The 25,142-nt window shown below is 38.5% G+C and overlaps 2 protein-coding genes across 2 annotated transcripts in view; both read right to left on the reverse strand.

Moving 5' to 3' along the window:
* The window catches only part of atp2b2 (ATPase plasma membrane Ca2+ transporting 2), a 98,893-nt gene extending 98,050 nt beyond the window's left edge, over positions 1-843 (reverse strand). The window contains exon 1 of the mRNA XM_077573523.1: positions 751-843. The gene's annotated coding sequence lies outside the window, so the exon portion shown is untranslated. The remainder of the gene's footprint in view (positions 1-750) is intronic.
* Positions 844-2,962: 2,119 nt separating this feature from the next.
* The window catches only part of iars1 (isoleucyl-tRNA synthetase 1), a 51,371-nt gene continuing 29,191 nt past the window's right edge, over positions 2,963-25,142 (reverse strand). The window contains exons 22-34 of the mRNA XM_077573519.1: positions 23,821-23,898; positions 23,225-23,346; positions 22,542-22,644; positions 22,351-22,434; positions 17,324-17,498; positions 12,628-12,740; positions 8,836-8,931; positions 6,424-6,600; positions 5,725-5,845; positions 5,268-5,393; positions 5,042-5,188; positions 3,613-3,765; positions 2,963-3,540 (exon numbers count right to left, since the gene is read on the reverse strand). Of these exons, the coding sequence (XP_077429645.1) occupies positions 3,458-3,540; positions 3,613-3,765; positions 5,042-5,188; positions 5,268-5,393; positions 5,725-5,845; positions 6,424-6,600; positions 8,836-8,931; positions 12,628-12,740; positions 17,324-17,498; positions 22,351-22,434; positions 22,542-22,644; positions 23,225-23,346; positions 23,821-23,898 (1,578 nt within the window). The 3' untranslated portion in view covers positions 2,963-3,457. The remainder of the gene's footprint in view (positions 3,541-3,612; positions 3,766-5,041; positions 5,189-5,267; positions 5,394-5,724; positions 5,846-6,423; positions 6,601-8,835; positions 8,932-12,627; positions 12,741-17,323; positions 17,499-22,350; positions 22,435-22,541; positions 22,645-23,224; positions 23,347-23,820; positions 23,899-25,142) is intronic.

The raw sequence follows: 25,142 nt of genomic DNA on the forward strand, positions 1-25,142 counted from the left end.
TACAGTTTAATGTCCATAACCTTCAATAAACATGTTACTGTTAAAACTAAAATAAAGTAAAACTACTCGCTCACTGTACTTTTTTTAGGCAATACATATTGACGATCAAAAGCCTGCAACATTTCTTTAAAATAGAGTAGTCAAATGACATTTCACCACATTTTTAAATCAAAATAATAATCTCAAATCCGAACTATCTAAAGTCCAATCCTTTTCAATAAACCCAATTTATTTTCACGAGTAAGACCGCCATTTTGGATTTGTGACGTAAACATGTAATTGTCCATAGCCTATTCTGCCCATCACACATCAACGTTAATACATCTATGGTACTCTTCTTGGACATTAAATCATATTGTTCATCACAAATACACACTTCTTTCCTGAGTATGGCCTCCACTAGTCTGCCCTATTCATTTGTGTAGCTAATCAACTTTACGTCAGTCCGTAATTCTGACAACTCTGACGTCACCCTTGCGCTTAAAAATGGGCACGAGCACTTTTTAAAAGGTCTCATGTTGGTATCTGTAGTAAAACGGTGGTCCGGTAACTAAAATAAATAAATAAAATTCACTATTTATTTGTGACCACTTATCACATTTCATCAAATGCACAATATGTCACAAAGGGCAGAATCATCTATCACGGAATTCGTTCATGCGCCACGAAATTTGTCAAAACATGACAATTTAGCGACATTAGCTTACTTAGCTTAACTACCTGCTTTTGTGTTAAGTGTGACAACAGTACCTGGCATCGAAGACGTCATTTTGCAGCCAGATGAGTGTCACCGAGCAAAACACGCAAATAAATGTAATGTTTTAAGTACAGCGCGTTGGATAATTAACATGACAGCTGTAATGTTAGAACGACCAATTAGGGAATGAGAAAAGCTACAGCCGTCACTGGTGAAAGCGCAAAATGGCTGTTTTGTAAAATTCCCGAATGGGGAGGGGAGAGGCTTAAAAAACAAACAATTTATATATATATAATCAAAAATGAACAAACTACGACCGAGTAGAAGAAGTTGCCATTTATGAAATAATAAAATAAATGTATTGACTTTTATTTTTAAAAGCACAAATATGGAACAACTTGTAAATATTCACGTGATGTCTTTAAAAATTCACTACCAAGATAACCAGCGCAAAGCTTTCATTTGCCATTTACTCGTTTAATGGATTAGACGATTGAAGTTCGTTTGACATTCAGAAAACTCAGTTGAACCACACACAACCCACCACAGGCAGGCACCTCAACGTCAAGTTGGCCCACAAGTGGTCAGTGTGGTAAGTGAGGTCAGCCCCTTCCATCCTCTCCACACTCAAATTCTGGAGATGGTCTCAAAGTGTGGACGAGCGTTGTCATCCTGGAGCCGGAGGATAGGATTCAGTCTCAAATCAAGACTGTAGTGTGACCAGATGCTTGTCCTTGGCAAAGACGACTTGGCAAAACCGTTCATGGGCAAAACCCACATCGCATGATCTTGTACTTAGCTGCAAATGTTGCACCCTTTGAAAAGGAAATATCAGATTTGTGTGGTTTATTAGATAGGAGTTAGTATTCCTGTTTCATTCCTTTTCCTGTTAGGGTGGCACATACACAGACACGCACCGCAAACAGTGACACAGGAGAGAGCGTGGAGGTCTTCCCACGCCCTCCCGCCCTTCTGGTTGGACAGAGACATCTCCCACAGGCCAAGCTCTAAATAGACTGCACCCCCAAAACCCTTGACGAAAAGTCATCAAATCCCACCCCTCACGCAAACTAACATGCTACGAACTTAAAACCTTTAAAAGTCAGTTAAAAAAAATAATGCTCAACAACTATGGTGGTAAGGCGTTCACACGTGTATTTAGGAGGAACTTAAAGCTTGTTCACAGACACATTAGTGAAGAATTAAGTGCTGCTAATAATGTGTTACCAAAAAAAACAGGATCATCAAGTACATTAAAGCTACAGTAATGTGCTTACCGATGTGAGCCACGCACACAAAAAGGAACTTGGGTGACCCCCCTCAGAAGGTACCTGCTGTGCCTCATACGTGGGAGGAATTTTAAGCTTTACAGGAGAGAATAACTCCCCAACAATGCAGAATTATTTACAAGTTAGGTAACACTTCAAACCCTTTACCTTAAATGAATGGGGCAGTTAGCACAGTAGCAACATATTTTGGATTGATAAATTAAAACAATTCCTCAAAAAGGCCCCAGTCCAAATCGGCCAATGAATGAAACTGAATCTGTTTTAAGTTATTGTATTTAATATTAGATACTTAATATCATGAGTGACTAATGAAGCTAAACTGGATGAGCTGGAATTTCCTTGACATGTTTATGCTAAATTGTTTCGCTTTGAGGGTTGAAGGGGGCGGTGCTGACTTGTGCAGATCTCGACTCCTACTACGAGTCATAAAGATGATGATTGCCGCATGCGCTTAATTTGAATGCAAATTTATGTCAAAGTTGTAGTAAAAAATAGTCCAACTGAGGGCCGACCAATCAAACTTGCTCTCATCAATAACACACTCTTTCATTCCTCAATATTGGATTTTTTTTTTTTCGTTGATGTTACATGTACCAGAGTCAAATGTGACCTTTTCCACATTTCAACAGGGCAACTGCGTTACATTACAAAGCAGCAATATTGATATTTTCATTTACATCACATTTAATCACCGTACTTAATATTGCTTTGCATTTAAGTTGTTATTGTTACTGTGGGTGGGATGTTTTTTTTTTGTCTTACCTCATTACAGCCACTGAAAGCATCTTTAATCCCCTTTGTTGCCTTTAATGGCCGACATTGCAATTAAAGAAGGTAAGGCGAACAAATGGGACAAAGCGTGTGAGTCGGGCAGATAAACAAAAGAGCAAATGAGATTAACGCTGCGGGACCAGACGCACTTCTCTTGACAAGGTTGAAAGAGCAGACCCCCCCCCCCCCCCAAAAAAAAGTTCAATTTTCCATCACCATTGATTTATTCCATTTGACAGCATTTTTCCATAAGTTGACCCGAAAGCTCAGCCACCGGAAAATTTCATTTCAACTTTCCAAATGAAGACTCACAAAGCAATGAAAGTTTTATCTGGTCAATTCTAAACGGCGTGTGGCCACAATAAGGCAAATTGGTTTGCCCAATTAATTGCCACAGCTGTAATGACTCTGGACCCTTGACTTACCTTGAATGAGTTTCGAAGAGAAACACCTTGCAAGTTTGTAGCGTTGAATGGGAAAGAAACCGACAAACCGCTTAATTAATAACTGTTTTCAATGAGAGGCCTGTGCTACTTTTATGATGTTGTGCTCATGGGTTCTAAAAGGTTGCATCACCCCAAGTGGAGTTACACTCATGATCATATAGGAAGGTTTTAAAAAAAATAATAATAATGCAATTTTCGGTAGCTGTACTGTAACAGTGAGGACAAGTCTTGAAGTGTTTTGTGTCCTCAGGGTTCTACGATTCCGCTGTAGTGGGAAAAACTCGCACAAACAGAGTTTTGGTATCCAGAGATTTTACTGCAGAATCGGCCGGAAGCTCTGAAAGAGACGAGATGAGGATCAGAACAATGAAAAATTCTCACTGACTGCTGGCATCGCTCTTGATCGTACCCTGGCTGAGGTCCTGGTCCAAGTAGAGTCCGAGTCGCCTGCCGCGGAGACCGAAGACCTTGGCGGTCTCCGACATCAGGCCGGAGTAGTCCAGCCCGTTCTGGCCCACTGGGTTGACCAGCAGCAGGGTTCCCACTTGTCCCGTTTTGCACTCTGCAGAAGGCGAGCGGGTAGAGAGACAAGTGCACATATTTGAATAATTATTCTACAAATGAGGGTGACCTCAGTGTAAAAAAAAAAAATTACAGAGGAATGCATGACCGATCATTAAGGCAGTGACCAAGGTTATAACCAATTACAAATTCAAGATGCAACAACATGCAATTGGCTGGCAACCAGTTCAGGGTGTACCCTACTGCCCAAAGCCAGCTGGGATAGGCTCCAGCACCCCCCGCGACACTTGTGAGGAAAAGCGGTCAAGAAAATGGATGGATGGAAGATGCAACAACACACTGATCGATGTCCATTTCATAAAGCGGTACCCTTAACTTACGAGTGACCCAATTTATGATTTTTTTATTTTTTATTTTTAGAGATGAGCAACGCTCGTTTTTCAGATAGGGGACATTAATATAAAATTTTGATTAGTTTTTTATTGTTGTAATTTTTGAAAATTTATTTTTCATACATCTTAGACTGCTGGATTTCTCTTTTTTTTCAATTTTATGGACATATGGTCAATTTCTGTCTCTCTTCTTTCTTTTTTGAACATTTTATGGCTATTTTTGATATTTTTTCTGCCTTTTTTTTTGCTATATATTTTCTGACATTTTTGGCAATTTTGTGGACATTTTAGGTAAATTTGGGGATTTTTTCTTTTGATTTTGGACATTTAATGGTTACTTTTTGAATGTTTTATTATCTGCGTTAAAATAAAAAATTAAAATCAATATTCAGCTTTTTGGCAATTCCAAAGAAATTTGGGGGAAATTTTCTGCCTTCCTTCCTTTTGTTTTTGCACATTTTATGGTTACCCTTTGAATGTTTTCTTTTCTTCCATTTTAAATAATTCTCTGATGTTTTTAGCAATTTCATGGACATTTTATGGTTATTTTCTCCTTTTCCTCTTCCTTTTCGGGCAGTTTCAGGTAATTTAAAACTTTCCCATCTACCTCTCGACTTAAAATGTCACTTAAAAATGTGGACTAAATGATTAATTAAATTTAGTTATAATAATATAATATATATATATCTTAATAGCTTAATTTTTTTACATTATTTTTTATTTTATTTTTTAGAGATCCACAGGTAGCAGAAATCTGTAATAGGTGTTGCCAAGTCAAATGTTTTTCGTAATATTGGCAGATAATTTTGTTTAAATTAAGTAATATAAACTTCATCTCATTACTTAAGTTTTTTCTCTTGCCCAATTTTTTGCAGTGTTTTTGAATCAAACTTTTCTGCTTTGTGTGCACGTGCGTGTTCTCACCGGCGGGCTGAGCGTCACAGAGCATCAGGTTCACGTAAGGACATACGAGGGCGCCGCCGTAGGAGGCGGGCCCGGGGGATGCCGCGTCTGTCGTCACCGACAAGGTTTTACCACTCAGAGCCCGCAGGTCCGCTTTACTAGCCAATTCTGCGATGCAGATGAGCACGCCGTCAGACATCAAGAGTGCACAGAGGAGCACTTTTTTAACGTTTGGACTCGTGCTCACCTTTGCCGTCGTTAAAGAGTTTGAGCTTGGCGTTGTTGGGCCCGAAGATGCTGCCGCACACAATTTTCAACGTGTCCACGTCCAGCCCGTTATCGCCTTTCGGATTCTCCAGCAGCACCACCCCATCTGCAAAAGACGGTCATAAAGGGGTAACGGCCAATGAATATTTCACATTCCAACTTGTAAATCTTGCTAAATGCTTTTATATAAAAGTTGTAAAAACACCAAGAGCTGTATCTTTGGCGTTTCTGAAGAAGCTGCACACCCACGCATTCGATGCAGTATACATGCAGCAGCTTCTAAACATTAGCCACTTCATGACCACAAACATTTGTACAACAATTGTACAGGTGCTTTGATAGTGTTTACAAAAACAACCTTGGGCAATGAGCCACATGCTACTTCACTTCCTTTTCCATTAATGCGGTTTCTCTTTCTTTTTTTTTTTAGGTTCCACCTTGTTCTTTGCCGTTGACTTTCACTCGGAGGTTGACGTAAGCACACGCCGGTCCGTTTAAAGCGGCCCGTGGCACCGACGATCCCTTTACGATCGTTAGCTCCAGGTCGGAGCCCTTCAGCTGTGCCAAACGTGGGGGAAAAGGCAGGATCAGTAAATTGAGAATAAAAATACTTTGAATACATTCGGTAATGTTTATGCTAATGTAGGAGTTTCCCACAGGAAATAATGTCAATTTTTTTCCTTATTTTGACTCTTTTCCCACATAAGAACAACATGAGGAAAAAAATTGGGGTTATCTCATGTTTTTATTTGTTATAGTGGATGCCAGCATAGTATGGCTGCAACATGTTGTAAACTTACCAAGCTTATATGCAACGTTTTTAACACGAACATCATGCAAATCAACTAGCGATTGTGATTGGTTAGCTAGGATCCAATCATGAACCAGAAGTGCTGACATCATCCAAAGTATGCGTTTTAATGGTTTAGACACGCAAATATGTTATGTCGTAATCATCTATGGGTCCGAAGGGGTTAAATAATAATGAAAAAAAATCTGCTTGGTAAATGTAATTTGTGTATTTAATGATTTGATGCAAAGTAAATTGTACTCTTTTTTTTTTTACATTCATGTAATTTATGTATTTCGTGTCATAAAAAAATAAATAATTGAATGTTCAATTTCCAAACTCGTACCTGCGTCTTTTCCTGGATGATGACGCCGGCACCTTTGGGGACAGGATAAGGCAGAAGCGGCGCCTTCGTCGTCGCCAGGATGAAGTCCGTGTGAGCCTGGATCACCGAACCCAAGTACTCCCCATCTGGCTGACAGCGGTAGTACACCGTGATCTCGTCCGACGGCACCAAATGGCCCTGAGAGAAAGCGTGGACGCCGAATAAGAACACAAATCGGCTCCTCAAAGGATTATTCTCTTGCTTAATATTCTTGATTAACTCTTTGACTGCCAGACATTTTCAGAAAAGGGATGCCGTGGGTGCCAGCCGATTTTAAGCATTTTGACTGATCTTTCAAGGTCCATAGAAAATGATGTGTTTGGACTATGGAAACACACATACTGCCAAAACAAGATTGGACTCTCATCTTCCATCAGAAAAAAAAAGTTTGTTTCTACCTTATTCCGTTTTTGAGTAATCAACAATAGAAAATGGTTAGTTTCACCTGTTTTGAAAAAAAAACGTCTTTTAACGTCTTTGGCACTCCTCCATAGGATTTTACGAAACGTTATTTAACGTTTTTGGCAGTCAAAGAGTTAAGGGAAGAAAAATTACATTTATTTTCTAATAAGAACATTAAATCTGTAGGGAACGGTTACCTAAAGAACGGTAGAGAGGGTGGAATTAACATCACAGGAGGATGACATGAAAGAGGGAGGATTAGAAAGGAATGGAAGAAAAAGTGAGAATAAATAAAGGCACATGGAAGTGTTCCGTGCAGCATCCGCGAACCTTGACACCTTCTCAAGCATCGATTCCGTCCTAATCGGGACCGCCGCACGCTGCATGTGTGGACGGATGCAATTTCATACACGCGCACACACTGTAATTGCAACATACAGCTCAAGGGCAGAGAAATAAGTTAGCGAGATACAGTGGAGCGCTCAATCAATGGAGGGAGGTTTATAGGCCAAGGTAGTGACCCTCTGCTGATGGCGCTACCACTCTGATCGCGCGTGTGCGTGTGCGCGTGCGTGTTGACAAAAACAGAAAACTCCAGTTAAGTGTGAATACTTATACAGTAAACAATGGATTGGCCTACTGCTACAAAACAAAAACACCCACACGTACGCAAACAGCAAAAGCACAAGCGAGCATTGGCGAAATTAATTCCCATCCCTAGGGTGGAAAATTCCTCACAGATCTTGAGGAGGGGTCGAGGGTTTTGAAATAAGAGTTGGAATGCGGCCTGGCCGGGATCCAGCCAGCAGCGCCGCCGCCGCTACTACCGCGCGCACCCATGGAAAAAACGTGTTTGTTTCTTGAGAAAACAAGAGGCTGCCGGCTAATCCGTCTTTACTCCCCGGTCGCACTTCAAAAGCTCCAGCGCTCGAATCTGAAAGGGGCCAGAGCGTAATTAAGCCGCCATTAATCCCGCCTTATGATGGAGAAACGTCTGACTGGGACGCTGCAATGGAAAGATTTCGCAAATAAGCGCCAGAGCGTTCAAAAAAAAAAAATGAAGAAGGAAGGCAGAAGAGGAGGGCCGTCGTGAGGGTAGAAACATTTTTTAAAAATGGTGAATGCGAAATGGAATTTGGCGGGCTGAAACGGAAAAATTGGTTCCATTATGCTGCCAATTTGGCGTTTAATTCTAATAACGTAATACCAAATTCATTATTCCCCCTCATTGATTTTTTTTTTTGAAAACGCAGTTACAAAAACTAGTAGCACCCTGAAATTTAATAGGCATGTTTAGCATGAATAGACCCACAATTTTTTTTTTTTTTCTATTTTAATGTTGCAATGTTGTGCGGCTATGTTAGCTCCTCTAAACATTGCATGCCAGCAGTGTCCAAACTACAGCCCGGGGGCCATTTAAGAGGCCCGCATCCTATACTAAAAAGGACATCTGCTAATAATAAATTGATGTGCTGTAGAGCTTTTCTAAATATGCAAATTAAGTATTTACAATTCAACAAGTAAAATCATATCTCTTCATAACACTGAATAACTTTTACAAACACAAATGGTTTCCTCCACTTTCTGCTCTGTGTCAAGTTCCGAATTCCGAATGATTTCCACGTAACTTCTTCAAAAATGGCCGGCTGGCTTACGACAGATTTCGCCTGTTTTGGTTCTGAAAGTAGAGCTGGGATTCGGTTGCTGTTCCATGCAGGGGCTGATATTTTTTTTTGGGGGGGGGGGGGGGTTACAGGGGTCTTGATCTCCCCAAAATCTTGTAAAATGCTAAACTGTTGAGGTAGCTGTTTTGAAAGAAGAAAAATGTAATATAAAGACTATGCAAGTCCTTGAGTGACTTATTTTGGTATGAAAGTAAAAAAAAAAAAAAAAAAATTTAAAATCAAAGTGGCCTTTGCATCCTTGTCTGTATGTGGCCCTCAGAGAGGAAAAAGAAGCACCCCCACCCACCTTCTTGCGAAGCTTCTGAACACGGTTGATGACCTCTCTGGCCACGCCCTCATCCACCATGGACTGGTCCGGGGTGACGTCCAACAGCACCAGCACCTACGGCACAGTAAAGAGCACACTTTTGTTACAGATGAGCCATAAGCCAGTTTTTCTCCAGCCGCATTCTAAAATTAAACGTTTTTGAATTGAGCTGATTCAATGGCACGTTTGAAAATAACGTGCACATCATATCGCCAAACCTTGACAGTGCGTCCAATCAAAGCCTTTAGAGTTCTAAAAACACACAAGGGCTCACATCCAAGAATGAACTTTTTTTATTGCATTCCTTGTCATTTCTGTGGCTTTTTTTTTTAATCACTTAATTCACAAAGGAGGAGCTGCCCAAACAAAAAAAAAGATAGGTACTAGGCTACATAAATTATACACTGTTTTGTGTATTTTACTAATAAAAGTGGTGAACTTCTTTTTAACTCATTCACTCCCAGCCATTTTCACTGAAGCAACCCCCTTTGCTCCCGGCTGTTTTATTGGATGTTGACTGATTTTGCAAGGCCCACAGAATATTGTGTTCTATTGCTATAAAAACATGGAACCTACCTAAAAGAAAGTTCAGTCTCTGAGGGGGAAAAAAAAGTATATTTGTATCTGTTTCTGTTTTGCAGTTTCATCAATATTCACATTTCTTGTGAAAACACTGAAGAAGAAAAAAACTTGTTGCAACATGGCGCTCGCTGATCTCTTACACTTTGCTGCCACCTACTGGTCATTTTTTGTAATAACCACCATAGCTTTAAGCCACCTCTTCATGTCACAAGCTGCATCAAAGCCTTCTGTATGCACATAAAAAAAAAATTCTGAATATGTTTTTTGGGAGTGAAGGACAAAGTATTAAAAAACGCATTTACACGTTTTGGGGTTTTGAATGAGTTAAAATTGTATGACAGTTAATAACATTTATTGTGGTTAATTTACTTTTCTGCTCATATAAAAGTTAAGTATTTTAAATAGGATATTGCGAGATTTCCGGTAGCCAATTTTAAGAATTTAAAGCAACACTAAGGAACTTTCAGTTTACATTGATTATGGCGGCGCCATTTTTCTGAAGGAAGACCACATTTCCTATGAGGACAAGCGCATTGCGTCGTTTTTGAGCAAGTGAAATCCGGGCCAATGTTGATCCTTGACTGTCCTTTTATCCGGGTAGTTTCCCTTTTCCTTTTTTGTCTCCTCAGACAAAACTTTTCAGTTGTTTTGCAGCTTCTGCCATGAAAGCAGTAATCGTGCATCGACATTCGAATTGACTTCCGTCTTTGTAACGAATGGGGAAAGGGTGAAGTCTTTTGTAGTCTTTTGTGTGGCAGTGTTCCTACCGTCCTCCTCAAAGTTGCGTCGTGCCAGTAAAAATGATACAGACCCCATCAGGCCATGGCAAAGGTCATCAGAAACGTTATGAAAATATTTTATTAAGGTTGAAAAGTTCCTTAGTGCTACTTTAACCCTGGAGAACCCAAGAACCCTTTTCTTCTTTGGAAAATTATGAATTATACATTAAATGACTGCTATAAGTTCACTGAACACCAAAATATGTTTTTTCAATTTTAACCCTTTTTTTTTTTAACTAGCTCAGAGTTGCTAATTTATCAAAATAGATATATAAAACATACTCCTAGGCATTCTGCAACATGATATGAAATAGATTAACAAAAAAAAACCACAATTTTACCATCTGATGGTTTGCTGAGAAGATGGTTTTGTTTGGATTGATTTCCAGCTCAACAAAACAGCATGTTGCCAGCCATCTTGTCACCACCACTCTGGCTCATGTAAGTGCAATATTCATCCACTAGATGGCCCCATGCAGGGGTCAGAAGTGGCACTCTGGACTTTTGAAGTTAAATTTGTAAAAAAAAAAAAAAAAAAAAAAAAGGTCTTTGTTATTTGAGTAGCAGAATTTATAGGGGCCAAATTTGACCCCGTGGATTCTCCAGGGTTAAGACCTCCCATTCACTAAATATGACCATTATAAGTGGGCGATTTAGTTTCACTATTAAAAAAGAACATAACCAAAATAGATATAGTATAGATAAAAGTATAAAACAAATGACATGAGATGGGCAATGGCTATTTCAGAAACTCTGCATATATCATGAACGCAGGTCAGGCTTGTTATCTTCCTCGTTATGACAACTACTGTACTGAAGAAGAATGTATCTACAGAAGCGGAGGGGAGGAAGGCGCATGTAAGCAACGCACAGCTGAGAGCGTGGCAGCCAGATGGGAGACTGCGAGGCAGTGCGAGCGAGCAAGAACGACGGCAAATTAAAAAGCCGGCTGGGTAAACTGGTATTAAGGTGCAACCGTGCGCTGCGCGTACGCTCGGCGGAGCAATGATTAGCGACGGCCTGTGGGAAAGCCGGACGAGCTGGACTCCGCTTAGCTGAGAGATGACTGTCAAGTGTGGCGACGCCATCATTTGTTCCCCACAGCGTGTACAGTAGATGTGCAACACGACGACTTTGTCAGTAACATGTCAAAATGTTCGCCATCTGTCTTGTCATTGGCTCGTTAAAGGCGGAATAGAGCAGAGGATCACAATCATGCAAATGTTACCAGCTATGCTAGGATGTGCATACTAGCAGATGAATTGTTTTTTAAGAATTCATGACATCATTTACAGCCAACTTCCACATGTGGGAAATCTGCCATGATGCTGCTCAACATTCACAGAAAGATTGTCCCATTCGATCTATTTTCTATACTGCTTATCCTCATAGGGCGAATCCCACATTCCTTTGAAAATAATTTGTAAACGACAACAATAAATTAATCAATTGACAATTTGTTTATTTTCTCTGAAGAGAACAAAAATATGTACCAACATGCTGGGAGGTATAAAAATAATAAAACCAATAAGGATTTTTTTTAAGTCAATGCCAATTCCAATATTAGACAGAATAAAGTTTCGATAATAGATTAATAAGCAAATTACTTAAAAAAAATATCTATCCATCCATCCATTTTCTGAATACTGAATAAAATTACTTCTTTCATAAACCATTAAAACTTACATAAATAAAGATATGAATTACAGGTACAAAATTTGACTTTTACAATACTTGTTTCTTTAGTGTTTAAGTTTAAAAGAGAGGAAAAAATAGGCACAAAATCGGCTTATTTTTTTCTTGGGGGAGGGAATGTTTGAATATCATTGTTTTTTTATGTTGTAATGTGTTAAAAAATAAGAAAAAAAATCGGAGAATTCAAGCCATAACAAAAATTATACATTCTGAGTACCTCAGTAACCCCATAAAATTATTATAATTGTTATTATTATTATTGTTATTATTATTATATATCTATTAAGAATATTCTACAATTCCATTCCTTTATCCATTTTTTAAATTTATTTTTTACAAAGGAATTTAGTGAAATGATGCCCGATGATTAAATAATAAAACTATTTCCTTTTTTTTCTTTTTCTTTTTACTCACAATTTGGTGAATAAAGGGGACATTTACTCAAATTAAAAAACATACTAATAAAAAAAAGAGGATTTCAAAATTATGTTTAGCAGTCACTTTTTTGGGGCTAAATTGCTAACATTTGGCCACGTTTATTTAAAAAAATATATATATATATATATATATATATATATATATATATATATATATATATATATATATATATATATATATGAGTAATGGATTCATGCATCATAACACACTTTCCTAGAGACCCATAAGAAGTGTTGTACTGTTTGAAGTGTTTCTTCTCTGCCAGCCGCTCGCTCACCTGTGCGTCAGAGTGGGCTTCATACTGCGCGGCTGAGTCAGAGCTCTGATTGAACGCGTACATCAGCCTCAGATCCTCCTCGTGAAGCTCATGTCCGTCCACCACGATGGAACCTGAAATGCCGCCGCCGCCGCCACCACCACCACAAACATGCAGCACGTCAGTTGACTCGCAAAAAAGTATACGTCATCCTTCGCCAACAGTGTTTTTATTGTCTGTAAACTGTTGGGGAAGAAGAGAATCAAAAGCATAATTGATCTACGTTCATTAAAGCAGTGGACAAAAGGCAACAATTTCCCCTTATGGGCTTGGGATTTTCTCATTCAATATCATGTTAATGTGCTGGAGAGCCAATTATGAAGCCAGCAACGGCACACATCTGTTGTGTGCTCTCAGCTGTTTGCATGAGATTACATTCTTTTCACTTGTCAAAATATCCAGTGGCTCATGAATAATTAACAGCGCCAAATATCAATATTGTGACTGAGTGAGTGACGATACAGATGCGCTATTGGAGGAAATTCCTTTTCCTGTTCTACAGTATCATCACTGTTGACACATCTTCTGTGAAGAAAAAGCTCATCTTTAAACAGTTCATTGAACTGCAAATGTCATTAGATTTGCTGACATCACAAACGACTGTTTGACTGTTTGAACGGCAACTTCTGTTTGACTTTCCAAGAACATTATGCTTGATTTAGGAGGCGCCGTTGTATTGCCAAATATTGCGAGTTTACAATATTACAAAGAGCATTCATGTGTGAAATGGAGCAGTCTGAAAAAACGTATTATGTTTTCCTTCAGGATTTAAACCTCGTAAATAAAAAAAGGAGCCATTTAATACTTGACGTACAGTGTGGGGACAGAGTGAAAACACAATTTACTTTCCCTCCACTGTGGCAGAGGAAATCAATGAGGTTAATCTTGAGACTTTTTTTTTTTTTTTAGAAACTCGACACCAGTTTCTGAGTAGTACAACAAATGATCCTCTAAAAGTTTCAACAAAGGCTTTTGGAGGATATCACCATCAAAGACAGATAAATCTCAGCGGTTTTGATTTTGTCCAAGTAGCTCTAATAGTGTAAAAAGGGATCTAGGTACAAAGTTTTCAGTCATTTAGAATGAAGACCTCCTTCTATCCTTAGTTTATAACCGTCTTCAGAAGGTGGCAAATCCAGGTCCAGAAAGTAAAAAAACCTGCCAGAATTTGGCTTTAACCCCAGGTGCTAGCGAGCTAGCTAGCTCCATAGCTAGCTCCCCAGGTGCTTGGTTACCTGCTAGTAGCTAGTAGCTAGCTCCCTAGCTAGCTCCCCAAGTGCTTGGTTACCTGCTAGTAGCTAGCTCCCTAGCTAGCTCCCCAGGTCCTTGGTGACCTGCTAGTAGCTAGTAGCTAGCTCCCTAGCTAGCTCCCCAGGTGCTTGGTTACCTGCTAGTAGCTAGTAGCTAGTTCCCTAGCTAGCTCCCCAAGTGCTTGGTTACCTGCTAGTAGCTAGCTCCCCAGGTGCTTGGTTACCTGCTAGTAGCTAGCTCCCTAGCTAGCACCCCAAGTGCTTGGTTACCTGCTAGTAGCTAGCTCCCTAGCTAGCTCCCCAGGTGCTTGGTTACCTGCTAGTAGCTAGTAGCTAGCTCCCCAGGTGCTTGGTTACCTGCTAGTAGCTAGCTCCCTAGCTAGCTCTCCAAGTGCTTGGTTACCTGCTAGTAGCTAGCTCCCTAAGCTAGCTCCCCAGGTGCTTGGTTACCTGCTAGTAGCTAGTAGCTAGCTCCCTAGCTAGCTCCCCAGGTGCTTGGTTACCTGCTAGTAGCTAGCACAAAGGGCTAAAGCCAAACTGTGGCAGGGTTTTTACTTTCTGGACTTGGATTTGCCACCTCTGATCGTCTTTACTTGTCGGGAGAAATTCCTGAAATTCCCGGCTGCATCCGCGCGAGCTGTCAAACAATGCGGCCAATCAGCTCTCCTCGGGTTTGACGTTTGCCAGGGGCACCAATTAACCATCTCTGTTCTCACGGAAAAAACGTGACCACGTCCTCCTCTTCACTCCCGGACGCCCCGAGGCGAGTCAATCGCGCTTCTTGTCTAATCCTTCATCTCTACGCTTTGATTTCCTGCTTTTGCTCACAATTCACCTCTTAGGTAGCCCATCAAAACGCCAGCATCAAAGTTAGAGAGAAGGGGGGAAAAAAAGCAGAAGCAGTTTGTTGCGTCCCCATGAGTCTAAACACGGTATTATGATTAATATTGGGTTTGTGAAATATGAATTAAGCACCAAAATCTACTCGTTTTTATCCAGCTCAGGAGGCGGCCATTTTGTCAACTTTATTGAATGCCAGGACAGTAAAACACTAACACAAACACATCTCACGCTAAGAGACCCATACGCAGTAATATTTTTTATCAATTTTATGTTTGCTGCATTGTCACCCTACTAGGCTCCGCCTCTTAAAGCCTCATATTCAATACACATACTATATAAAATGTACAGTATTTTCTACCAATGTTGAGTTTTAGGTTTACTTTAATAAGTGTGTTTTAATGCGTGTGAGGTGTGAAAAGTTTATATGGTCTTTCTATATCACAGATTTTCACCTATTAACTCATTCACTGCCATTGAGAGCTATAGACGTAAAACAAAAAAATAAATAAAAAATTCTATTAGTTTAGTTTTTTCCATTTTTGTTAACAAGAGTATGAAAACCTATAATTTTTTCCTTGTACATTTAGAACAGATAACATTTGTGATTAATCGTGAGTTAACTAGTGAAGTCATGTGAATAATTATGATTACAAATTTTAATCGCCTGATGCCCCTAATTTAAAAAATATATTTTTCTCCCCCCCCCCCCTTTTTCATTTTAATAATCTTTTTTTTTTTTTTAAGAAAAGATAATTACAAATTAGGGGCGTCAGGCGAGAACGATTTTTAATCATAATTAATCGCATGACTTTACAAATTAACTCACGATTAATCACAAACTGTATATCTTGTTGTAATACAATATAAAAAAACTACTAGGTTTTCATACTCCTGTTAACAAAAGTGGGAAAAATGTTAAACTAATAGATATAGATCAAATGAATTTTTGACGTCTATAGCCGTCAATGGCAGTGAACGAGTTAATAGATGAATCTGAAAGGTATCCCCCGCGTGATAGCACTAAATAATGTGAGGTCAAAGAACTAAAGCCATCTTAATAGGGTCATTGTTGCTCCTTAAAATTCTCTGGCGATTGTCAGGGTGGTTCAATTTTGCTCTTTTCGTCTCCGCTGCATCACTTTGATATGGCTGACGTAACCTTCAAAGGCATATGCCACATCACTCCCGCCTGATCCTGACTGAAAGGGAGTGGTTCCTTCTTTGGGATCGTTTCGCTGCAAATTAAGACGCAAGTGAGCAATGCAGTAACTAAGTGGCCATTTATCGACACACGCAGGAATCCTGTAAGCCTCGTTAAAATATTCAGAGTCTTAAAATGGGTTTTCCCTCACTCAAATGCATCGTGATCAATTAACTGTCACTCGGAGCCACGCTTTTCTTCCTCCATCTTCATCATCTTCACCAAGACTTCAAACGTCCAAGTGATTGGCAATGCTAAGTTCCCACAGTCCGGATGACCTTGGCAGTATTTTTTCCCATGAGACCTCGGGGCAGGGGGGGCTCTACGCCTTCCTCCTCGCCTAATTGGAGAGACGAAATACCTTGTGCTGCTTTGATGCGGACGCAGCGAGTTTACTTGGGGGCACATGAGATCACTTACATGCTTTATGTTGATTTGTAGGGGGGGGATCTTTGAATGTCTCACGATTCGATTCCGATTTTTGGGTGTGCGATGCGATTCAGAATCAATTTTCGACTACGGTCGATTTTTGATTCAAAACGATTTGACTGACAATGATTTTTGCTTCAATTGATAGATGTTCGAGGAATCGTAATGATCTACTCCAGTCTGACTCGCTAATGCTAATTAGTACTCTACGCGCGGCACTTTTATCACTCAAAAGAACGGTTCCACGCTGCAAAAAAAAAAACTTTTATTCATAAAACTTGATCGTGACTTTTTCCTTCTACTCTCTAATGCGGCTACAACTTAACAGTGTATCAGACCGCGTGGAACCACACTGCCCCTAAGTGGCTAAATTGGGTACAACATGAACAGCGCTCCCAATAAAGGCACACACAAACAAAGGGAAGACAGTATAAAATAATTGAAATAAAATTGATTTTGGGACATTTAAAATCGATTCTGAATCGTACTAAATGAGAATCGCGATTCTTGTGAGAATCGATTTTTGGGCACACCCCTATTGATTTGGGCACAGCTTTCAAACGTTAGGATGGACATTGGTTCATTATAAAGGGAATTCTATTTTTGTTTAGTCACATTCTGATTGTTTGTATTATTGAACATGATGCCTTTTTGGCGGTCTGCAATTTTGTTGACACATGATGCTATTTTGATAGCATTTCATACTATGCCTTGACAACCTTAGCACTATAGATGCACATTAGCTGCTTTCAATTTCCATTTACCACAGTGACTTAAAACTGAATTACACTTCACAAGAAGGCAGGAATAACAAGCACCAAAGTGGATTAAAGTGGTGCCGTACCGTGAAATAGCTAAAAAGACATCTCAATGACAAGAGAAATGGCACATGGGCACAGTCCCTTTTACCCCGAAGTGGACTTAATGGCCGTACCTTTCTTCTGGAAGGCCTCGAGCTGCTCGCTGCTGAGCTCCTTGATGGCAGCGGTGATGGCTTTGAATGCCCCCTTCAGTCTCTTGCCCAGCACCATGTGGTCCGGCTCGGCCCGCAGACGGATGCCGTACTTGTCTTTGTCCGTCGAGATGGTCAGCTGGCGCACATTGAGCTCCTAGAAGAGAAGAGAGGCGCCGTGAAGAATTCGTAGCTGCCCCAGGGGCCGTCTCGGTTGGTGCTGCTGTTTTTGGTAGCAACAGAGTTGGACGACACCACAAGACATATCAAAGTATTTGATGGACTAATTAAAATGATAACAGATTCTAAAAAGATAAGCTAGTGACAACGAAGAATGGGCTAGTACCGAAACCAGGTATCAATATTGGGCCGATCTTGTGGCCGTTTTTCGGTCAGGAGGCTGAAATTGTTATTTTGCATTCATTGACCGCCACAGGGGGGCGACGGTAAGAGAGCACATAAGTCTTCAGTTGTACTCAACAATTTAATTAGCTCTGAAGTGCAGACAGATATTTGTATATTATATCGTCATCGACTACTGCACTTATATGAGATGAATGACGAACGGAGAACGTGAAACAGGAAACGGGAATACAGAGCAACCTTCAAAATTAAAAGCATGGATTACAAAACAAGATAGAATTAAACATCACACTAAACAGCTTGAGGAATTCTTAACATGGTAGATATGACTAATTTACTTGAAGCACTATTGTATTGAATTGAATGATTTGCACTTTACCGTATTCCTTAAAAAGAAGTTGAACAACCACATATTTTGATTGGGACTTTTTTTTCCTGGCCACTGGATTATTTGTTTCATTTGTTTATCGATTTTTTGACATTCATTTAATTGTGAGTTCTATGCAGAATGACTTTTATGAGCAAATTGAAAAAATATAATTGCCATTAATTTCAGGCAATTGTAAGGAAATTTGCTATAATTGGGATATATAGGTTTAAAAATTATCTGTCTTGTTTTTTGGGGAAATTTTATGTATCATAAGTACTAATGGTATCGGTATCAATGAGATTTAAGTATCGGTCAAAAAAAAAATCATTCTTTATATATATATATAGCACCTTTCATGGCCACTGGATTATTTGTTTCATTTGTTTATCGATTTTTTGACATTCATTTAATTGTGAGCTCGATGCAGAATGACTTTTATGAGCAAATTGAAAAAATATAATTGTCATTAATTTCAGGCAATTGTAAAGTAATTTGCTATAATTGGGATATATAGGTCTAAAAATGATCTGTTTTGTTTTGGGGGAAATTTTATGTATCATAAGTACTAATGGTATCGGTATCAATGAGATTTGAGTATCGGTCAAAAAAAAATCGTTCTTTATTTATATAGCACCTTTCATGGCCACTGGATTATTTGTTTCATTTGTTTATCAATTTTTTGACATTCATTTAATTGTGAGCTCTATGCAGAATGACTTTTATGAGCAAATTGAAAAAATATAATTGTCATTAATTTCAAGCAATTGTAAGGAAATTTCATATAATTGCGATATATAGGTCTAAAAATGATCTGTCTTGTTTTTGGGGAAATTTTATGTATCATAAGTACTAATGGTATCGGTATCAATGAGATTTGAGTATCGGTCAAAAAAAATCGTTCTTTATTTATATAGCACCTTTCATGGCCACTGGATTATTTGTTTCATTTGTTTATCGATTTTTTGACATTCATTTAATTGTGAGCTCTATGCAGAATGACTTTTATGAGCAAATTGAAAAAATATAACTGTCATTAATTTCAAGCAATTGTAAGGAAATTTCATATTATTGCGAAATATAGGTCTAAAAATGATCTGTCTTGTTTTGGGGGAAATTTTATGTATCATAAGTACTAATGGTATCGGTATCAATGAGATTTGAGTATCGGTCAAAAAAAATTCATTTTTTATTTATATAGCACCTTTCATACATTAAAATGCAACTCAAGGTGCTAAACAGTTAAAACATCAATAGTATAATAAAAAGGACCCCAACACACACACACACACACAAAATAAAAAAAAAAAAGATTGCCAAAGGAGATGCGGATTTTCCTGGCTGCTATAGCTATTAAGGCAGGGCGATATATATAATTATCGTAATCGAGACGACGTCATTCACCTGTGATGCAAACAACAAATCAACCCCCACCCATAAAACTTGCTGAACCCCCGCACCCTGGGCAACTTCAACTGGTCTTTCAGTCGCATCGTTCTGAGTGTGGCAGGCCGAAGAAGCTGAACTCAAGACCGAATAAATAAGCATTATGCAACACGGCAATTTCAAACCGAAGCCCTCTGGGAGTCAGTTTAAGAAAGGAATCAAGAAGTCCACGCTGGGGAGTCGTCATCCTGTCACAGCGCGAGCGCAGCGTGAAATCAAGCAGGCACTGCGCTAGCCCATCTTTACGTCCTCAGTGAGCCTGGCTGCCTTTCTCAGACAATTCTATACGTTCTATTCTCCCTTGTCTAAAGAGGGAAATATGTGACGTATTCAAATATTGGTCACGCTCCCTGGCGGGTGCCAGCGCGCCTCCTCAATTGTGCTGCAAAGTGGCTGAGACAGACATTTGGCGCGGATGACTTGCTGATACGCTCGCTATTTTAGACTAAATGATGGAGCTAAAGTTTGAGTACCAGTTCCATTTATCTGTATCAGGCCGATACCAGACGCATTTTTAACTCATTCACTGCCATTGACGGCTAGAGACGTCAAAAATTAATTTGAACTATTTCTATTGGTTTTCCATTTTTTCCATTTTTGTTAACAAGAGCATGAAAACCTAGAATTTTTTTTATTGTACATTTGCAACAGAAATAAAATTTGTGATTAACTATTGAAGTCATGCAGTTAATTACCAACAAAAAATTTAATTGCCTGACACGATTTTAAAAAATAAATAAATGAATAAAAGATTAATAAAAATCAGTTTTTTTAATTAATTAATTTTTTTTATCGTAATTAATCACATAACTTCACTAGTTAACTCACTATTAACTCATTCACTGCCATTGACGGCTATAGACGTCAAAAATTCATTTGAACTATTTCTATTAGTTTGACATTTTCCCCCACTTTTGTTAACAAAAAAAAGACTAGATTTTTTTTTGGGGGGGGGTATTAGAACAGATATAAAATTAGTGATTAATTGTATTTATTTATTATGTAATTAATTAAAATATTTTTTTCTTAAAAAAAACATTAAAAAAAATTTTTTTTTCAATTTAAATTGTGAGTTAACTATTAAAGTCATGCGATTAATTACGATTACAAATTGTAATTGCCTGATGCCCCTAATTTGTATTTATTTTTTCTTAAAAAAAACATTTCTTTTTTTTAAATTTTTTTTTTAAATTTTTTTAAACAAATTTTATATCTGTTCTGAATGTACAAAAAAATTCTAGGTTTTCATACTCTTGTTAACAAAAATGAAAAAAAAAATTAAAAATAATATTAAAATAATAAAAATAGTTCAAATGAATTTTTGACATCTATAGCTGTCAATGGCAGTGAATGAGTTAATCACAAATGTTATACCTGTTCTAAATATACAATACAAATAATTCTAGGTTTTCATGCTCTTAACAAAAGTGGAAAAAATGTTAAACTAATAGAAATTGTTCAAATGAATTTTTGACGTCTGTAGCCGTCAATGGCAGTGAATGAGTTAAGGTATCGGGTACTAGTAGAGGGAGCCGATACCAGCCAATGATACTTCAAGTCAAGTCAGAAATCTCCTTTCTGATGAATACTGCGCTTGTGTAATATGAATTAAGCAGAAAAATCCACCTGTTTTTTATCCATCTTGGGGAGCAGGCATTTAGCCACTTGGCTTTCGACTGAAAGCGACATGACGGTGCCTAAGGGATCCGGTAACGACCGTAATGGCTCAACCGTTTTTACTGTTTGGTTATGTGACGTTTGCAAGCCGAGTAGTGCCTTGCTGCCATCTTGGGGCATTTATAGGGAATTTAAAAACAGTTTTAGGGGCGGTGACAAATATTTGCAAACTTTCGCCATTTGTGGCAGGGCAATAAATAACAACAACAAGCTTTTCAGGGTTAGTGTCAATTATTCACAACTTTTGGTGTACCGATTTTGGATTTGACTATAATTTTGACCCAATGCATCTACAATAAATATTATAATTTCCGAGGCTTCCACAATAATATTTGCCTCAGTCGTAGCTAATATTTTGGGTGTACATTTACCGGTAATATGCATATTTTGGCCACAGTGGTCCCAAATATTGAGACAAATGATTCATTATTATTCATAAAACAATTAATCATTTTAATATCTCTTTTTCCGTATATTTATAGGAAAATTGAATTTTAAAGGGTGAGGGTTATTTTTATTTGACTGGGTTTGTTTTACATTTAATGTTCACATGAATTTAATAGTATGTTCTTACATTTATGAAAGACCAGACTTATTGTACTTTAAGATCATTTAGAATCTTTTAAATTTATATTTACAATTATTAAATTAGAATGAAGAGGTTTTCGTCTCATCCTTGTTGATGCCAATTTTTGTGTAACACTTAAGTGATTATAACACTAAATCCAAAACAGTTACTTCCTCCACCAAATTTAATTTGGAATTTAATCTTTATGAGTTTTTATCATGTCCTTGATATTTAAAAAGACTTGATGTTCCATAATTAATCAATATCAGATTGAAGTGAAGCGAATCGAATCGGGAAAAATCTAATCAAACTGAACTCTTGTAAATCGAAATCGAATCGATTGAGGAATCGATACCCAGCCCTAGCGACGACTCATACCAGTATCGGTCTGAGAACAAGTGGTTTGGTACATCCCTATCATTTGGCAGAGGGTGTTGAGGATATTTTTCCCCACAACTGTTCCTAATATTTTGGCAATTGTGGGAGATGGCTCACGCGTCCAATAGCCGCGCGTCATTCCTCACGGAATACTGCGATATCACTTCAGATGTATTCGTACCATTTTACATGATGTATGAATTGACTTACTTCCAGGATGTATTTCTGTAGCGACTGGATGTCTTTCAGAGCGTCTGGATCCTGGTGAATGACGACCACCTCCTTCAGTGGATACTGAGGCACATGACAGCCATTGCAGTCAATCGAAAATGTTCATAGCGCAGTAGTCACGCACACGCAACGCAGTGTTGGCGCTGCACGGGACAAAATGGATGATTTACCTTCACCGGCAGGGTTTTTCTGTCACGGATGACCCGCCCCAGCTCGATCACCGACTGCATCTGAGAGACGGCGTTCTCGATGCGCTTGTCAATCAAATTCTCCCTGCAAAAAAGACGAGTTTAGCACATCCGCAATTTCACTTATCTGTTCGTTTTACAACTATGTCTCTTAACTCATTTATTCACATTAATGTATAAATACGTTTTATTTTAAATGTTTTGTGTGTGCCAAAGACGTATTTATACGTTTTTATGTTGTTTTTATGCTAGAGCATACAGAAGGCTTTGATGCAGCCTCTGAACTGAAGAGGCTTGAAGCATTGGTAGTTTTTACAAAAATGGCCAGCGGGTGGCAGCATAGTATAAGAGATCAACCAGGGCCATGTTGCAAAAAGCTCTTTTCCCCATGTTTTAAACAGATATGTGAATAATGATGAAACTTTGCTGCAAAACGGAAACATGTAGAAATATACTTTTTTTTCCTGATGAAAGAAGAGACTAATCTTTCTTTTGGTAAACCTTGCAAAATCCAGTAAAACAGCCGGGAGGGAATAAGTTAAGTATAGTATGTTAATGAGAGATCCAAGGGGACTGTCATGCTATCCATTGCAGTTTTTTTTAAGCTTTAATTGAGAATTACACATTCCACTCATTTTTGGGTAATGACGGGAAATTCCCCCCACCTGACTTGGGGCAGCATGAGATAATGGATGCTGCCGGTGTCTTTCTCCTCCAGAGAGGCGAGGTCAAGGAGGTTACGCAGGTTTTGGTACATCATCTCAGTGATGAAGGGTGTGAAGGGAGCCTGGGGGACGAGGAGGGGAAAAAAAGCAGAGCGATTGTAGTAAAAATGTGAGGAAGATTATTTGATGCTGTGCAACTGCGGTTCATTTACATTTCCCAACGCAGTGGTCCAAAAGTCAAAAGGAGCTTTAAACATTTCTCTTTTTGGGAGAGAAAAAAAAAAAAAAAATCCAACAGGTTTTTTTTTCAAGAGATTTTATGAGCAAAAGTTCAAACAGAGTTGTGCCAGCAGTGCACTCGAAGCATGCTAATGAATTCATAAAGCTTCACAAATGATCTGTATTGATCCAAGTTAGGCTATCAGACTCTGATCCCTCACGTGTTATTATTCATAGCCTTGAAAACACATCGCACGAGCGCCCTTTTCTATCCTCGTACAATTAGTCTGTCACACACAAAAAAACACCTCTCAACAAAATATATTTTTTTCTTATTCTTACTCAGTCACGCTTTCACACAAGCCGCTCTGACTCACCATCAGCCTGCACATGGAGAACAGAACACTGAAGAGGGTTTCCAGCGCCCACAGACAGTCCTCTGTACCACTCTCGCCCTACAAAGTTCACACACGTCAATACCATTTTTAATCCAATTTAGTGAAGATGCACAAAATAAATATGCATATTATGCCCGTTGTCATTTGGTATTATTTTGCTATTATTTTCAGATGACTGTCAAGAAAAGATTAATGTTCGCTTCCTTTATTAATTCCAGAAATATTCCAATTGCTTCATCCACCTAAACATACTTTACTTTATCATCCGCCGCCATTTTTTGTGAATACGTGTGACGAAATATACGGACAAAACATGCAACGTGGTAGCCGGTAGGGATGAAACGATATCCAAACACGATATGGTAAATATCATGATATGAACCTCACAATACGATAATTATCATGATATTTGTGGGGATGTAAACGATAAAAAGTTGTTGTTGTTTTTGTTTTTTTCCGGAGATATTGGAAAAATATTTGCTTGTAAGACAGATTTATACGAGTGATAAACTGTTTGTAAAATGGACGGATGGATAACCACCGCAGTGGCCAAAACATTCCTAATTCATATTAAACTGCACTAACAAACTAACCACCAGAAAGTGCTAGAATTGCACAAATGGAATGCAACCGCACCTTTTTTAACAGATGTGCTGCTTTTAACTCTTTGACTGCCAGACGTTTTCAGAAAAGGGATGCCGTGGGTGCCAGCCGATTTAAGCATTTTTGACTGATCTTTCAAGGTGCACAGAAGATTATGTGTTTGGACTATGGAAACACACATACTACCAAATCAAAGATTGGACTCTCATCTTTCATCAGATTTTTTTTTTGTTTCTACCTTATTCCGTTTTTCAGTAATCAACAATAGAAAATGGTTAGTTTCACCTCTGTTTTGAAAAAAACGTCTTTTAACGTCTTTGGCACTCCTCCATAGGATTTTACTAAACGTTATTTAACGTTTTTGGCAGTCAAAGAGTTAATATTGTGACACGACGACAATATTGTGGCAATTTTTACGATATCACGAAAACGCCGTTGCATCCCCAATATCCGTTTTTCCTTTTTCTGCCTTTTTTTTTTTAGCGTTTCAGGTTTATTTTCGCAATTCGGGAAGAATAAATAGGTGGATGGAAAAAAAATCTTAGGTGGCATTCCAAATAAATTTGATTAAATTAGGCCAAAATGTAAGTACACAGGAGGAGTGTGTCCTTCACAGGTTGTCTCTCTTTACATTGCAAATTAATATAATCATAGAAATTTCTCAAAATCTCAAAATGGCAGCGTGGTAGGATACAATA

Source organism: Vanacampus margaritifer, chromosome 8 (assembly GCF_051991255.1).
Source record: "Vanacampus margaritifer isolate UIUO_Vmar chromosome 8, RoL_Vmar_1.0, whole genome shotgun sequence".
Lineage (NCBI taxonomy): Eukaryota > Metazoa > Chordata > Actinopteri > Syngnathiformes > Syngnathidae > Vanacampus > Vanacampus margaritifer.